The following is a 16,128-nucleotide window of genomic DNA, read 5'->3' on the forward strand; positions in this document are numbered from 1 at the left end:
ATAGATCCTCTGGGTATTAGAGCATTCAAGTGGACTTAATGATGATAACCACAGAAAGTGAAGAATGTTCCTTTCAGATATCCCTAACATCATCTATTGTGGATCAATATATCATCCATAAATTTATCTCAGCCTTTGTTGAACCTGGGTTTTGAGTCAGTACAATTCCAGTTAACTGAATAAAAACATCAAACATCTACTATGTGCAAACTAAGGTAGCAATTTCTTTTATTTGGGTGTGAGAATTGTCCTTTAAGGTTCAAAGGGACACCTACCCAAATTCTAGTATTCTAGGATTTGGTGAACCAGGCTTACTTGTCTTACACACTGCTTATAATTTTTTCCTAGGTCTGCAATATGAATGTATATCTTACTTACCCAACCACAGTATCAATACTTTCAGGGTAGGCACCTTATCACTTGAATGCCTGACTATGTCTACTGCTTTACTGACCACAATAAATGCTTGTCGAATGTCAAACGTCCTCACTGCTTAGCAGCCTTGTGATTTCATAGACTTCGATCTCTACTTCATAAGACTTAGCTCCCCTGCCTCTATCATAAAAGGCTTTGCCTCATCTCCCCAGGAGTTTAGCCCTTCTTCAGGCTCTGTAATTGTATATATTTTTTAATTTATCTGTGTACCTGTTGTTTTTCCCACTAGAACATAAACCCTTCCAAGGCCAAGAATTTTAATTTTTGTCTTTGTGTCCCCAGTCTCTCTCTCTGCACAGGCAGAAACTGCTCTAACCCCTTGGTCATTTTAATCTCTTTCCTCTGGACTTTTCTCAGTTCTGTTAAGAAAAGTACACATACATTGACAAGGAAATTAGCTCATTTTTGTCATTACTTTTGAAATTATTGTACTACTCAATAGCATATACAATACCAAATCATTAACAAATAAAGCAGTCTGAGATTTTTATAAAATCTCTTTTTCAAAGTACTCAAAAGACCTTTCTCATGTGATTTTAATAGTTCACACAGACCCTCCAGAGGTATATCTGGGATGGGCATTATTTCCATATTACCAATAACCCTAGGTTACAGGTGGAATTCTGACTCCCACTGTCCTTTCTTGTATACTTATAATGACCATGCATCCCATATTTTCTTGATTCAAATTTCAAGAGCATTGCCCTTTTAGCGAAGCATTCCAAAGGAATTTGTTCTCCTGTTCCAGTAGGGGACAGCTTTAGATTTATATAGGATATTTCCCCCCCTAAAGATCTCAGAATGCTGTCTCATATATGATTTTATTGGTCCACATAGCCCTGGGGTTATACTTTCCTTAAAAGAGCTGTTATTACCAAGAGGTAATGAAACAACTGACCTTGAAAATACTATGCTTATTCTATACCTACATGCTTTGTCCACATGCTGGAAATGTCTTTTTCCTTGGTCTTTATCTAAATAAACCCTACTTTCAAGGCCCAAATGGAGACCCTTATCCTCCTGTCCCCCTCCAAATACCCTTAGTGAAGTCCTCAGGTCACTTCAGCCTACAATGACTACTTCTCTGGACCTCAGTTTCCCTGTCTGTAAAATGAGGGGATTGGATTAGATAATCTCTAAGCTCTAATGTCCCGATTAGCATAGATCAAAGATCATAAATTTAGAGCTGAAAGAGACCTTTAAATTTATCTTAAGGTTTAGGACACTGAAATCCATAGAGAAGTGACTCATAATAAGGTTACATAAGCAGTAGCAGAAGTGGGATTTGAACTCAGGACCTCTGACCAGGTCATTGGACTACAAGTCCAGCACTCTACCCCCATCCTACTCTGCTTTCTATTTTAGATGCCCTCTTCCTCCTCTAAACTCTTACTGGCACTTGTAATAATAATAGCTTACATTTTTCTAGGACGTTGTAATTTACAAGCATTTTCTTCCCATCAACATAGTCAAGGAGGTAATGCGAGCAATAGGAACCCCGTTTCATATCTGAGTAAGGCGACTCGGAGGCAAGCTTCAATGTTCTGAGCTCTTAGGCCTGTTCATGCATCCTGCCTTGGTATTGTTTAGTTTTTACATATGCATCTTGACTCCCCAACCAAATGATAATATGCTCCTTGAGGGCAGAAACTGTTGTCCAGCGCTTCCTTATATCTTCCCAAAGGGTCTAGGACACACAGTAGGCTCAATAAATACTTGTTGCATGAAAGAAGCAATTCTTAAGGCTGTTAATCAGCTCCTGGTTTGGGCGGCTGCTTCCCATTCCTGCATCTAAATTTTTCTTGAAGGAATTTAGATGTGGTAACTGAGGACAGAGCAGATCCCAAAATGAAACCTTCCAGCCCCATTAAGGCAAATGTGCCTACTGTCTTCTATCATCTGCCTTCTAGTAGCTGTTCATGGGATGGTGACTGATGAAGGAAAGTAGCAACATCATTTCTCCAGAGCCCAGAGAGAGGAAGGAAATGGTAGGGTGGGAGACTGGTATGTTTTAGATCTCAGAGATACCCTTCCATTGCAAAAAACTTTCATGTAGAGGGATAGAGCCAGAAAAGAGAGGAAAGTTCAGGCTCCTCAATTATTCTTGCATTTGAAATTCCTTTCTTGAAATATAAGTAGTAGGCCCAGTGTGTGAGGTCTGGGTCTCCCTGGGTGAGACTAGAGAGAATTCTGCTGTTCTTACTGCAGTCCACACCTGTGTTCTCTGCAAGGGGATCACTGTACAGAGCCCCATGACCCCTCCCTGAGACACTGGTCTTGAGGGGGACCACAAAGTAGCAGGGAAGAGTAAGTGAAGCAGGCTTTGATCTCCCCTCATCTAAATGTGGCATCCCATGGGCTGGAATGTACTTAGCTCCACTTTCCACGTGGTCTTCTTGGTATACATCATCTTCCTATTGGATGAGGTTCACTCAGCTTCCTTCATGTCTGTGGTCAGATTTCCCTCGTGGGTCTACTCTTGGTGTAGCTTGGCCTTCCTATATCCAGCATGGCATGCTATGGTGTTTCCCATCTCCGTCATGGCATCTGTTAGCCTCTTTGCATTTCAAAAGTAGTGCCCTCCATTCTCCTGTCAGCATCCCTCCAGTGGCACTCAGAGGGCAGGCGTTGGCGTGGCAAGCAATGGGACATGGTCACAGCGGGTTGGGGGTGGTGGCCTTAGCAAGGAGGGCCGACGACAGAGTTCCCCATCCCTCAGGGCCTCTGGAAGGGCCTTGCGTTTGCTCTCAGGCAGCAGCATGATGCTGAGGATGCAGAGAAGGGCACAGGCTGCCAAGACCACATGCTGCAAGAAGGCACCTCGACCGGCATGGAGCCTCTGTACTGGACCACTCAGCTGGCCTAGGGCCCCCAGTGCCAGGATTAGGCCCAGGCCCCGTCCCCTGTGGAAGGGGGAAAATGAAACTCGGACATAGCCTGAAGACCTCATTTCTGACCCAAATAGCAATTTCCCCTCATCAGCTTAGAGCTTATCCACTTTGTCCCCTTCCTTCATGATTCCCTTCCTAATAATGTCAATATTAAGAATAATAATAGCCAGCATTTATATAGTGCTTTAAGGTTTGCAAGGTGCTTTACACATGTTATTTAATTTGATCGTCAAAATAATGCCCTGAAATAGAAAGTATTGTTATCCTTTTTTTATAGAAGGGAAAATTAAGACTAAGAAAGGTGACTTGCCCAGGGTCACATAGCTAATAAGTTTCTGGCACAAGATTTGAACTCAGATCTTCCTGACTTTAGGGCCAGCATTCTATCCACTGACCAATTTGGATTTTGCCCTTAACTCCCTTAGAACCAGGCTGGAGGTGACCCATTCCCACTTAAGCCCCACCCCTAGTTCTCACCGGACTGTTGTAGGGATGACCTCTGCGGCAAGAAGAATGCTGAGGACACCAGCAGCATGGGAAAAGAAGAGTCCGAGCACTGAGAAGGTAGTGACAGCCATATCATTCAGATCTACAGGAACAAAGTTTAGAGGTGTCAGAAAACCCTAACAGAGCAGGATCCACATTGACTGCCCAGCCCACAGTGCTCCCTGAAGTCTTGTGGTCTTGACTATTTCATTTATTGGGTACTTGGGCAGTATCCCAAAAATTATCTCCTCAGTGTCAAGTATGGTACTTTGCACAAAGTAAGTGCCTAACAAATGTTTGTTGATGAGAAGAGAGTGGGGTTGGTGATAGAAAAGATGGTGGGAAAAAATACATATGGGATGGTGTTTTATTATTATTTATTATATTATATTATTATATATTAGAGAAATATGTACTTTGAGCAAAGAGTCAGAGGATTTAGTTTATCTGATAGGGTCATAGCCTAAGGTTCCCCAGAAAAGGGATGGAACCCCGGTGAGAAGAAGAAGGGAGAGATGTTATCATGGCTCTGGGATGCTCACAGTCTCTCAGGCCCAGCAGCACAAGAGAGGCAATGCCAGTGAGGGTCATAGTGAGCAGCAGGATGCCCCGGCGGCCGAAACGGTCAACGGTAACCCCAAGGAAGATACAGGCCAAGCCTGCTGTGCCACCAGCCAGCAGGGAATACAGGTTGAAGTCGACCTGGGACTTTCGTCCCACTCCTCCTCCCACAAGCTGGTAGCAATGCCTAATCCCATGGGCAATGAAGCTGTAGGGGGTGAGACAAATGGAAAGACCCTGAGTCTTCATCCCACAGCTCCCTCACCTCTGCTGGAATCCCTACCTTCAGTTTTCTAGAATACAGGCTATAAAACCTATGTGGAATTCCTAATGTCTAGCCCACTGGGCTACAGGGTCTCCACCCATTCCCACCTCCTGCCCTTGGTGCCAGTTAGGTCTATGTTAGTCCTGCCCACCAACCACCACCCCTTCCCACTTTGTTCAATGCTTACGTGGTGAAGCCCAGGATAAGCAGATTTTTCCAGATGTTCCGACAGCTGAGTAAGGCTGAGAGGGAGATCTGGGCAGTTGCAGGAAGGGGACAAGTATTCTCCAGATCTTAGGAAGGGATGGAAAGAGGGAAAGAGGGAAGCATACTCCAAAAATCAAAGTGGTTTTGTGGGCACATGCCTAAGCTTACACACATATTGATCTGGTCCCTGGGAGGGGATGTCTATAGCCAGAATCCCTCTGGGACATAGGGACCTGTAGTGGGAGACCTGTCTGAGGCTGGTTTCCATGGCAGGAGGCCTTTCTGGCCTGTCCAGGTCTTAAGTCTGCATCCAGAGAGCCACCCACATGTACACACACTTAGAAGTTATTCACCAGCTAAGAGTTTTCCAGTCTTCTCCCCTGGGTTCTCACCTCGCAGGGCTTCTTCAGCCTCATTCCCCAGTGGCTCCCCTTGGGGTCTGTTCCTTTGAGCCAGAACTCTCAACACAGCCTGGGCTTCTGTTGTCCGACGAGACGCCAATAGCCACCTTGAAGACTCCAGGAACAGACCTGGCCAGCTAGACAGGCAGGGGAGAGGATTAAGGGGAGGGAGGGAAGGAGAAATGAGTTCTAGTCACAGTGAAGGCCTCCTCCATGGTTGGGATTCCCTATCCTGGGGACCTTCTTTGCTAGTCCTGGGGAACGTGAAGTTCTCATTGCTGGGAAGATAAGGCTGGGAAAAGAGCTTTGGGAGCAGGAGACCTCAATGGCGGTGATGGTAGAATGAATGATCGAATTGGGGTGGGGGAAAAGATTGGTTTTACAGCAGATGTTCCCTAGGTCTATGGGCTAGCTGGTAGAGGGCATGGGGAGGGTACTGACCCATACAGCAGGAAGAGAATACAGGGAGCTGTGATCAATCTGAGCAGAAGTCTCCAGTCCTTGCAGGCCAGAGCCAGGCCCAGGAGCAGAAACTGTCCCACTACTCCCATCAGCTCTCCGGCCAGGACTGCCCGGAGCCGCTGGGAGGGCTCACATAACTCCAGGCCTGAGGACACGTCAAGCACAGGTCCAGAAGAAAAAAGTGGACAATATGAGAGAAAGAAGAGGAAGCAGGGAAGGAGAGGGAGCAGTGGGAAGAGGGGTACCAGCAGTAGAGAGGTTAGAGTTAGGTAAGGCCTTGGGGAAGGTGAGGGATCTGCCCTACGGAGCACAATGGCAGTCAATGATGCTGAACTCAGCATTCAATGAAAAGAGCGTGGGAAAGAGAGTCAGGAGACTAGGGTTCTAGTTCTCGCTTTGGCCCTAGCTGACCTTGGGTAAGTGGATTCACATTTCTGAGCCTTAGCTGTAAAATGAGGGGGCATAACTAGATGATCTTTAAGGGCTGTACCATTCTCTGCATCTGTGAGGCTGCTAATTGAATTAGCTGAGAGATATGGAAGGGAGGCAGAGAGGGTAGAAGATGGAAGTAGGGTGAGGGGCAAGGTAGGGTTAGGGTGATCACCATAGGGAAGCTGCAAAGGGCAGGGACTGAAGGAGCTATACTCACGGGTCAGGTAAAGGCCAAGGTCAGCCCCAGCTAGCATGAAGCCCAGGAGGAATCGGAGAGCAGTAAGACCAGGCGGGGAGCCAGCTGCAGCCCCTCCTACCCCACAGGGTCCTGCCAGCCCCAAGGCCAGCAGTACAACCCCTCGACGTCCTACCCTAGAGAAAAGGAGGACCTTCTATCACAGCATACCACAGCCTTCTCCCTCATCCCTGAACCAAGGTCAGTCCCATTGAATTGCTAAGATTCAGACTGGTGTCCTATGGCATAACATGAGAGCATCAGGGCTGGGGATGGGGCTACAGATCAACACGGACCTAGAAACCCTTAGAACTGGAGGCCTGTCTACCCCCGCCACACCCTCTTCAGAACTCCTTCTTGGTCCCCTGGCTAGAGTCTCCTTCATGTCTCTCAAGCCTGGCTTCCCTTAGCTCACTTTCTTCTTAGACTGGACTAGTGCAATGCACTCCTGCCCTACACACACATACCTGTCTGTAGGATGGCCCAGACCCAGGTAGCCACAGGCAAAGCCCAAAAGGAAGAGGATCTGCTCCAGGGTTACCTCCCAGCCCCTTTCACAGACTAGGTCCCACTGTGGAGGGGGAGAGAAGGGTTTGCTGGGATGGAGAGGGCAGGAGATCCTCCAGCCCAGCCCCAAAGTCCTTTTCCTCTCCACTCCTATCCCTCACCCTCACCCTCACCTGAGTGACCATGTTGCTGGTGAGGACAGGGAGACCACTATAGTCCCAGCCATGGGGGCATCGGGTGCTGTTGGGTGGGGGTGGGGAGCAGGCCTCTTCGCTGGTGTTGAGGGGCGGCTCCCACCCTGAGGCATTGGTCTGGCGGCATCTCAGGGGCGGCACCAGCGTGAGGATGGGGTCTGAGGCCAGACCCAGGGCCACGAACAGCAGGGGCAGGCAGCTCAACCCCAGCTGCACCTGCTGGGCCCTCCCCACCACCCCCACCTGCGAGAGCAGCGACTCGAAGCTGGGGGGCCCTATGGCGGCTGCCAGGGACAGGCTGCTCCCCAATGCATCAGGAGCCGCTGGTCCCCCGTCCCCCTCCCCTTCGCCCTCCCGTGGCTCCATTCAACCTGGGGCGAGGAGGGACCCAACCTGTAAGGAACAAGAGAGAAAAATAGGGAGGATGGGGAGGGACGGAGAATGACAGGGGAGATGCGAGGAGGGGCGGAGGGGGAGAGATGGTGGGATAAGAGCTAGGTGAGGTCTATGCACCTTCTAGGGGCCAGTCACTCACCCCTCTGGGGCTGGTGGGGGTCTCTACGGCCCTGACGCCGTTGCTGCTCCCCCCATCGGGCGAGGGGGTCCTGGTGGCCAAGGAGCCCGGGCCTACTGCTGTGGCTGGGTTGGGGGGTGCCTCCTCTCCCCTCCCCTTCTCTCCTTTCCTTTGACCCAGTCTCCCGCCTCCTTCTCCCCGCCCTGCTATTGATTGCTCCGGTCCACTGCCTGGCCCTCACTCCATGGCTTTGCTAGATTTCCCACCCTACCCACTCCCCTTCCTTTCTCCAGCTCTGGGCTCCTTTTTCTCTCCTCCCCTTCCTTTAGACTCTCCTCCCCTTCCCGGGTCCTCCTGGACTCACCCTCAGAGGGAGGGAAGCTCACTCTATCAGCCTTTCTTCTGAGTGGCCTCAAGGCATGGAAACCACCGCACCCGGGAAACGGGAGAAGGGGAGCCAGGAACGGGGCGGAGGTGCTCAGCCAGCTTGCTCTCCAGCCAGCCCAGGGTGGATGCCAGAGGCTTCCAATGCCTCGATCATTGATAGCACTAAAGATGGGGAAAGCTTGCTGGATCTGGGGGTAGAGGCCCCGAGTTTAAAGCCTAGCCTTGCTACCCCACGCCAGTCTAGCCACCTTTCTGGTGTGTGTGTGCGCGGGGCGGGGGTGGGGGGTGGGGGTGGGGGTGGGAGAGTGGAATAGATGCCATAGTTTGATCTCCCTTCCAGCTCAAGATCCATTAACCTGTAATACTTTCCCACTCCCTGAGAAGAAGTCTTGGAAAAAAAGGGACCCTCCTATTTCAAGGGAAAGTACCATAAGGAATTTTGGATATCACTGCATTATTAAATAGTCCCAAGCAAGAACTCCAATTCACTCTAGTATCCTCTCCACATTTGTTCCATGTTTATTGTAGGATGCAAGGGATCACAGAGGCCATCTACTCCTACACCACCCCTTCCCCCTTTCCCCCCCTTCATTTTACAGATGAAAGAACTGAAGCCCAGGAAAGCCCGAGGCCACGTCACTTGCAAGTGTCAGAGTCTGGACTCAAACCTAACACTTCTGACTGCAGAGTCAGCACTCTTTCCACTGTTCCACACTGCTTCATTTATTTAAGAGGCTTCTATTTCCTCGGCCCTTGTATATGTGTCTTCCCTCACACCAGTCCTTAAGTCTGTCCTCATTCCCAAGTACAATTTTTGGAGAGTAAGGGCTTCTCTTCCCCCAAGTATCTTACTCATCAGCACACAGACAAGCACAGACATGGTTGACAAAGAGCAGGTTTTATTGAGGCGCACAGTTCCAGTTTAGGATGCTCTCTGCCTTCCCCTTCTTTCCCCCACAGTCTTCTCAGAGGCCTTCCCATGATCCCATATTCAGTTCCAGAAGGTTTCCAGCTTCAGCCACTCCCCCGTGGCCTAAGGTGTGGGCTCCTTGCTTCATCCTCACCTCACCATCTCCCTTGGAGATGCAGAGGGTCCTGAGCTTACCCTGGCCTCAGGATGTAAAGGAGTGGCTTCCCTGTTCCTCCAGCATTTTGCCTTTGTCATGTGTTTTTTCTTCTTGACACTGAGCTGGGGAAGGTAAGGGACCAAATGCCAAGACAGGGGCAGGATGAGAAATCCTGCCCCCATCCACTATGGCAGACCATGTGCCTCCTCTTTCCCTCCCCTAACAATTTGGGGAATAATATTAAATATAAATAATTTATATAAAATGGCTCGTACAAAAAGCTGCTGAAGGAGGAAATGGAAAAGAGAAGGAGAATCCACAGTGGAGAAGGGAGAATGAGATGATCCTAGGGAATGAAAAGGATTGAGGAGGGATGACTGCCTATCCCACTCCCAGCATCCACAGGGCAGCCATGGGTGGGTGGAGGGGCTGACAGGGTTAGGGACCTCCCTGAGGTCTCCAGAAGATAGGGGAGGAGTAGGTCATTTCAGGCAGGGGAGGGAGTTCTAGGATGGGTTGGAATTGGGCAGGGGATGGGGGCGGTTTGGGGGGAAGGTATGGAGGGTGTCCGGCAGGTAGGGAGGTGTGATGTTCAGGGTGCTAGGCCAGTGAGCAGGGTGGTGAATTGCAATGCTTGTCCAGCCAACTCAGCAACCCGCTGGGCCATCTCTTGTGCAGCAGGACCTGAGGGGTAACCTAGGGCAGCACCCTTGACAGCCAGCACAGCAGCCCGTAGTGCCTGACCCAGAGCAGCCCCGGCGGTGCCAACCTGGGCACGCAAAGGGGCTGATGCTGCCAACCGGCCCAGGGTGTCCCCTACAAACACCAGCCGGTGGGCTGCTACTACTACTCGTTTGCTGTGGGGCACAAAGAGGCGAGGGGGATGGTTGGCTCTCGTACTGGCCAGCAGGGCTGCCACAGCTGCCTGCAAAGTGGAATAATGGCTTTTGCACTGTCCAGCATAGAAGTGTAATAGCTGCAGGTCACCGGAAGGCAGATCAAGGGGTTCCCCTGGGGTCAGGGCCTCCTGCGAGGAGGAGAAGGAATATTACTAGGGAGGCTGTGCCAGAGCCCCCACCCTTAGGAGCATCTGACAGAGCTTTCCCCAAGTGAGCATTTTTCCCTTCACACTTTACAATCCTTTCCCTTTGCATTTATCCCTGAGATAGAAGTTAGCCAGTTCATCCCCATTAATTTACAGGTGAGGGGCCCAGAAAGATGAATGACTGCCCCACAGTTACTCATTGAGGGCCAGGGCTAGAATTAGAACTCAGGTCTCCTGACTTCCCATCTGGCGCTCTTTCTAACCTGGCTGTCTAGTTTTCTGCCTCCTAACAAAGTCGATTCGCTTTCCCTAAATTCTAATCCCTTGAATTCTAACCCCTATGACCTCAACTTTCTCAAGTTCTAACTCCTTTCTCCTTATTCTAGTGCCACCCTCTTGAATTCTAACTTTACGTTTCCCATTTTAACATCTTCCTATCTGAGTTTTCAATGTTTCCCTTGAAATTTTAACTTCTTTCCCTGAGCTGCTTTTTGGTTCCCTTCCCCAAATGATTGCTCCTATTCCCCAGAAGAGACTCCCAAGGTTCCCTGCTTCTGCCCAGGGGTGTTTTACCTGTTCTTCTTGCAGCTGCCTCTCTTGAAGCATCGACTCAGGGCCACTGGATGTGGCCCCATCCAGAGGATCAGATCCTTGGATTCTCTCCATTCCCTGCAGGAGGGGACCCAACCTCTCAGGGAAGGGGGAGTAGAAGCCTGGCTGAGTCTTTCATTCCTTCCCAAGACTGCCCAACTGGCTAGTTTGCGCCTTTCCTTCTTTCAGCTCTTACATCATTATCATTTGCCTTAAGGGTTGTACAAAGCACTTTATATAGATGATGAAGATTTAATCATTTACATCATTTGATAATTTTTATCATGATCCCTGGTTTTCTAGAATGGCTCAGGGTCATAGGAACTATTTCAGTCTGTAAGGGACCTTAGAACTCATCTAATCATCATTCCTCCCCTCCACACTGTCCCCCAACCCCCCACATTTTAGAGATGAGGAAAATGAAGCCCAGAGAAATAAAGTGGTTATCTAAAGTCACATATGATGCTTTCCCTGATGCCCCAGGAGAATAAGTTAAAAGTGTTAAAGGAAAACAGGTTGGGTTTAGGGACAGAAATTTGACATTTGGACAAAAGATGGGATTAGGGCCCAAGAGCTTGAGCTTAGCAACAGAATTGACCCCCTAGAACCAGGCAGAAAGTCTAAAGAGAGGTTATATGGTGCATAGAATAGCACCATAGGATAGCATAGGATAGCAGCAACATAGGATAGAAGGCTAGCTTTGGAGTCTGAAAGACCTGGGTTCAAGTGCTACCATCCCTATGGGATGGCCATGGGACAAATCAATTAACCTCTTGGTTCCCCAGGCACAGATCTGTGAATTGGAGGTGGTGGGTCGAGAAGTTGCCTACACTGATGAAATCAATTCTCCCCATTCCACCCAAGGGGAAAAAAAGAATGACAATTAGATGGCACTAAGAATTGAGGAGAATTTTCTCTCTGTTACCTCCACTTTGCTGCCCTCTCATTCTGTTTCTCTCGAGAATTGAACAGTGAGGGGTCAGTGCTCAGAGGTTGTGCTCACCTTCAGATGAACGTAGTCATACTCCTCTCCTAGGGGGATGCCCTCATACTCATTGTGATGGTCTGCTGTCTCTGCCCCTGCATCCCCCACTCTTCCTTCCTCGTCTCCCTCAGTTTTGAGTCCCATATAGCTGGGCACCCGGGGAGGTGGCGGGGGCAGTGGCCGATCCTGGATATTGCCTTTTCGGCCAGAGGCAGGAGAGGGGACAGGAGATGGGGCCAAGAGTTCCTGGACAGGCAGGGCAGGCAATGGACGCCGGGAGAGACTCTCGGTAGAGGGGAGCCTGGGCCGAGGAGGTGGAGGTGGGCTCCGGGCCAGAAGCAAGGCTAGGGTCTCTAGATTATTTGGGGCAGGATTGGAGCCAGGGGGACTAGGAGGTCCAGGAGGCATTGGTTCCTCAGGACCCAGAAGGGGTACATCATAGATGGCTTCATCGCTGCTGGTGGAGGTGCCCTCACCCAGAAGCTCTTCTGGTGCTTCATACAAATTGAGCAAGGCTGGTACCCGCTTTAGGTTGGAGGGGGCTGCATAGAGGTGGGGCTCTGGTTCCCTGCCCCCTTCCCACTCCAGGTCGGGTTCTGGAGTTGGCTTCAGAGCTGGGGGGACATCATAGGGGGCATCATCTCCCCCAGGGAGTTGAGTGGATGCTCGGGTTAGGGGGCGGGGGAAAGGAACTGGGGAGTCATAGGGGTCACTGGGGGGAACTCGAAGAGCAGTGGGGGGTACATCATAAACCTGCTGGGGAAAAAAGGAGCTAGGATCAGTAAGACTCAGAAAGAGGCTCCTTACCTCTCTCTGGTTCCCTCCCCAGGGAATATCCTTGCAGCCTTCAAACTCGGACAGATTCGCCTCTCCCTGTCCCACGTTCCTCCCTTCCCTTCCCAATGCTATTCCTGGACTGCTCCTTAGGCAGATTCTCCCAGTTTTCTAGCTTCTTCATCCTCACCTCTCGAGTATCTCCAGGGGCATCTATTTGTGTCCCACTACTTCTGGGGACTTTGTAGATGGCGTCTGGGGATGGTGGGCAGGGCCCAGGCGTAGGTCTTGGGGCAGAACAGGGCCGGGGTGGTGGGGGTATCACGTATACCTGAATGAGCAGCAAGTATGGCATGAGTTAGCAGGGCTGGGAGGGTGGGCAATAAGAGAGTCATACTACGGTCTCAGGTGGCACAGGGTAAAGAGCCACGGTGCTCTCAAGTAAGAGCAGTTACGTTCTAAATCCTTCGCTATTTTACATAACTCACTTCACCTTCCGAGGCCTCAGTTTCCTTACCTGTAAAGTAAAGGGGTTGTTCCTTTACTGCTCTAAATTTAGGATCCAAAAAATCTAGCACTCAGTGGGAACTCGGAAAACATCTGTTCCAGGGGTTCTGAACATGGTGTCTGTGAACTTATTTTAAAAATTATTATTGTTTGATAATGGTTTTTCAACATAACTGGTGTCCTATTTGTTTTATTTGTTACATTTGAAAACATCATTCTGAGAAGTGATCCATAGGCTTCAATAGATTGCAGTAGAGGTCCAGGACATACAAAAAAAGGAAAAGAACCCTTGATTTAGTCCAACCTCCTCAGGCCTCTTCTCTTCTCTCCCTATGGATTTAATTATCATCTCTATGATAATTAAATGATAAGACCTCAAGTCTTGCATCTCCAACTGCTTTTGGATATCTCAAACTAGATTGTCCAGCGGTTATTTAAACTCAACATGTTCAAAAACAAATTCATTGTTTCCTCCTCTAAACCTTCTCCCCACCTCCTAACTTCTGTTGTTACTATTATCAAGAGTACCACAGTCCTCAAAGTCCCTCAGGCTCACAACCTAGCAGTCAGTCTCCACTTGTCACTCTCTCTCACTTCCCATACCCAAACTGTTTGCCAAGGCCTGTTGATTTTACCTTTGCAACTCTTGAATATGGCCCCTTCTCTCCTCTGACATTGCCACCAATCCAGGTGTATCATTCTCTCACCTTGATTACAATAGCCCCATGGTGAGTCTACCTGCCTCAAGTCTCTGCCCACTCCAATCCAGCTTCCATTTAGCTACTAAAGTGATTTTCCTAAATCAAAGGTCCAACCATGCCACCCTCTTATCCAATAAACTCCAGTGACACCCTATAGCTTCCAAAATCAATACAAAATTCTCTAGTGTGCAAAGCCCTTTATAACCTAGTCCTCTCCTACCTTTCCAGTCTTCTTACATCTTCCTGTTCTCTTTGATCCAGTAACTCTGACCTCCTAGATATTCCAGGAACAAGACACTCCATCTCTAGTCTCCAGGCATTTTCTTGGGCTGTCCTCCATTTCTAGAATTTTCTCTCTCATCTCCATCTCCTGGCTTTCCTGGCTTCCTTCAAATCCCAACTAACATATCATCTTTTTTTTTTTTTTCCTTAGGCAATTGGGATTAAGTGACTTGCCCAGGGTCACACAGCTGGTAAGCGTCAAGTGTTTGGTCCGAGGCCGGATTTGAACTCGGGTCCTCCTGACTTCAGCGCCGGTGCTCTATCCACTGCACCACCTAGCTGCCCCAATATATACATCCATCTACATCCTCTCAATCCAGTGCCTTCCCTCTCTTAATCATTTCCTATTTATCCTCAATCTAACTGGTTTGTATATATTGGTTTGCTCATCACCTCCCTTTTTAGAGTATAAGCAGCTTGGGGGCAGGCTTTTTTTAACCTCATCACTTAGCATACTTCCTGGCACATAATAAGCCTTAATAAATGTTTATTCACTGACTGACCTTCTCATTTTACAAAAGAGGAAACCAAGGCCATTGAGATTAATGAACTTCCCCAAGATCACAAGGGTAATAAGTGTCAGGGCCAGAATCAGAACTGTGCTCTGCTGATTCCCAATACTCTTTCTACCATGCTATCTATGTCTTCAGTCAGATAGGGGAAGATAAAGAAATTCATGCAAGTTGGAGGAAAGAGTATAAATAAAGGGAGGGGAAATGAAGGCTGATAAGGAGCAAGATTTTTAGATTTTGGAGACCAGAGAGAGACCTATATAGACAGAGCTTGAGGCACTGCCTGGATTAGTTGGGGTCTCCAAGTTAAGGATGGGGAGGGGGAAAGTCATCTTCCAGCCTTAAGGACACATGTGGCCTTCTAGATTCTTAAGTGGGGCCTTTTGACATTCGGTTAAAATGTCAATTTAAGGCTGCAGCTTCCCCACCCCTGGGCTAGTCCCTTATTTACCTCCTGTTCCGTGTGACCAGGCCCAGGGACTGGATCAGGTGTGCTCTGGTGAGTGGGAGGCACCTGGTAAAAGCTGGACTCGGGGCTGGGGCCAGTGGGCAGAAGCTTCACTCGGTTGGCAGGCACGATTCCCTGATGGCCATGAAGGGAGCAGAGACACCAACCCTGCAGCCCCCCAGCCCCCTCCCTTTGTAGCACTCGGAGCACATCCCCGCGTTTGAAGGACAGTTCCTCTGGAGATTCCGCTGTGTTGTCATAGAGGGCCCGGGCCAGCTGGGCCTTGATAGGGTAGGAAAGACAAGAGAGGAAGAGAGAAAGGATTTTATCACCAATATTCTCCTTCATTTAAGGCCATAGGAGTCATAACTGAAATAGTAATCTTCTAGTTCAAACTCCCCGTTTTACAGATGAGGAAACTAAGGCTTAGTAAGGTTAAGCACCTTGCCCAAGATCACCTAGGCAACTAATGGCGTCAGAATTTGCATCCAGGTTCCCTGAATTTCAACTAGAGTCTGCTCCCTATGATAGCCCTGTGAGGTGGGTAGCCTAGGTATCATCACTCCCAGTACAACACTGATTCAGTGGCCCTTGCTGGCTGAAGGCCAGTATTTTGCTTTTCACCTGTAATTTAGGGTTCTAGGATACCCTTAAAGGGGTTGGGGCCTCTCTCATCCCTGCCATTGGCTCAAGCCTCCACCTATTAGGTTCTCCCAATTTTAGGGGTCCAAGTACCCTAGCTCCATTTAACTACTTAACAAATTAACTCTTACAAAGGAATATTTACTTCAAATGTATAGCAAGAAGAAAAATATAAATATTCTCCCAAGCACAAAATGGGGAGCATCAGTCCAGGAGAGGTTAACCAGTTTGCTCATAATCAGATAGCTGATAAATGTAAAATCAGGTTTCTGTTTTAAGGCTTCTGACTTCAAGTGTGATCTAATGTATGACCTCGGAGGCAGCTGGGGGGCTCAGTGGTTAGAGCGCTGGGCCTGGCGTCAGGAAGACAAGTTCAAATCTGAGCCTCAGACACTTACTAGCTGTTTGGCCCTATGCAAGTCACTTAACTTCTGCTTGCCTCAGTTTATTCAATTGTAAAGTGGGAAGGATAACAGTACCTCCCTCCCAGGGTTGTTGTGAAGCTCAAATGAGATCACGTCTGTAAAGGCTTACACTTCGTAGGTACTTAGTAGCCTGGCACTTAGTAGGTACTTAGTAGCCTGGCACTTAGTAGGT

The 16,128-nt window shown here is 48.9% G+C and overlaps 2 protein-coding genes across 5 annotated transcripts in view; both read right to left on the reverse strand.

The window, feature by feature from the left end:
* Nucleotides 1-817: 817 nt before the first annotated feature.
* SLC22A17 (solute carrier family 22 member 17) lies at nucleotides 818-7,828 on the reverse strand. The gene is made up of 10 exons (XM_027843189.1): nucleotides 7,612-7,828; nucleotides 7,056-7,469; nucleotides 6,843-6,946; nucleotides 6,358-6,512; nucleotides 5,688-5,853; nucleotides 5,238-5,383; nucleotides 4,826-4,931; nucleotides 4,355-4,581; nucleotides 3,804-3,915; nucleotides 818-3,338 (listed from the first exon to the last, which is right to left on the reverse strand). The coding sequence occupies exons 2-10, from the start codon at nucleotides 7,440-7,442 to the stop codon at nucleotides 3,050-3,052; spliced, it is 1,692 nt and encodes a 563-aa protein (XP_027698990.1). The 5' UTR covers nucleotides 7,443-7,469; nucleotides 7,612-7,828; the 3' UTR covers nucleotides 818-3,049.
* Nucleotides 7,829-8,859: 1,031 nt separating this feature from the next.
* The window catches only part of EFS (embryonal Fyn-associated substrate), a 9,967-nt gene continuing 2,698 nt past the window's right edge, over nucleotides 8,860-16,128 (reverse strand). For 3 of the 4 annotated variants that reach the window (XM_027843184.1, XM_027843183.1, XM_027843182.1), the window contains exons 3-7: nucleotides 14,893-15,171; nucleotides 12,630-12,770; nucleotides 11,684-12,421; nucleotides 10,663-10,758; nucleotides 8,860-10,071 (exon numbers count right to left, since the gene is read on the reverse strand). In XM_027843184.1, the coding sequence (XP_027698985.1) occupies nucleotides 9,637-10,071; nucleotides 10,663-10,758; nucleotides 11,684-12,421; nucleotides 12,630-12,770; nucleotides 14,893-15,171 (1,689 nt within the window). In that variant the 3' untranslated portion in view covers nucleotides 8,860-9,636. The remainder of the gene's footprint in view (nucleotides 10,072-10,662; nucleotides 10,759-11,683; nucleotides 12,422-12,629; nucleotides 12,771-14,892; nucleotides 15,172-16,128) is intronic. The other variant, XM_027843185.1, reaches the window with a different exon arrangement.

Source organism: Vombatus ursinus, unplaced genomic scaffold (assembly GCF_900497805.2).
Source record: "Vombatus ursinus unplaced genomic scaffold, bare-nosed wombat genome assembly UNPS02014894.1, whole genome shotgun sequence".
Lineage (NCBI taxonomy): Eukaryota > Metazoa > Chordata > Mammalia > Diprotodontia > Vombatidae > Vombatus > Vombatus ursinus.

Excerpts from the sequence above, each read along its gene's own strand:
- SLC22A17 (XM_027843189.1), bottom strand. The coding sequence starts at position 7,442 with ATGGAGCCACGGGAGGGCGAAGGGGAGGGGGACGGGGGACCAGCGGCT. Across the intron at positions 5,384-5,687 it reads ATTCTCTTCCTGCTGTATGG|CTGGCCAGGTCTGTTCCTGG; the intron begins GTCAGTACCCTC and ends CTGCCTGTCTAG. Across the intron at positions 4,932-5,237 it reads GGCTGAAGAAGCCCTGCGAG|ATCTGGAGAATACTTGTCCC; the intron begins GTGAGAACCCAG and ends TCCCTTCCTAAG.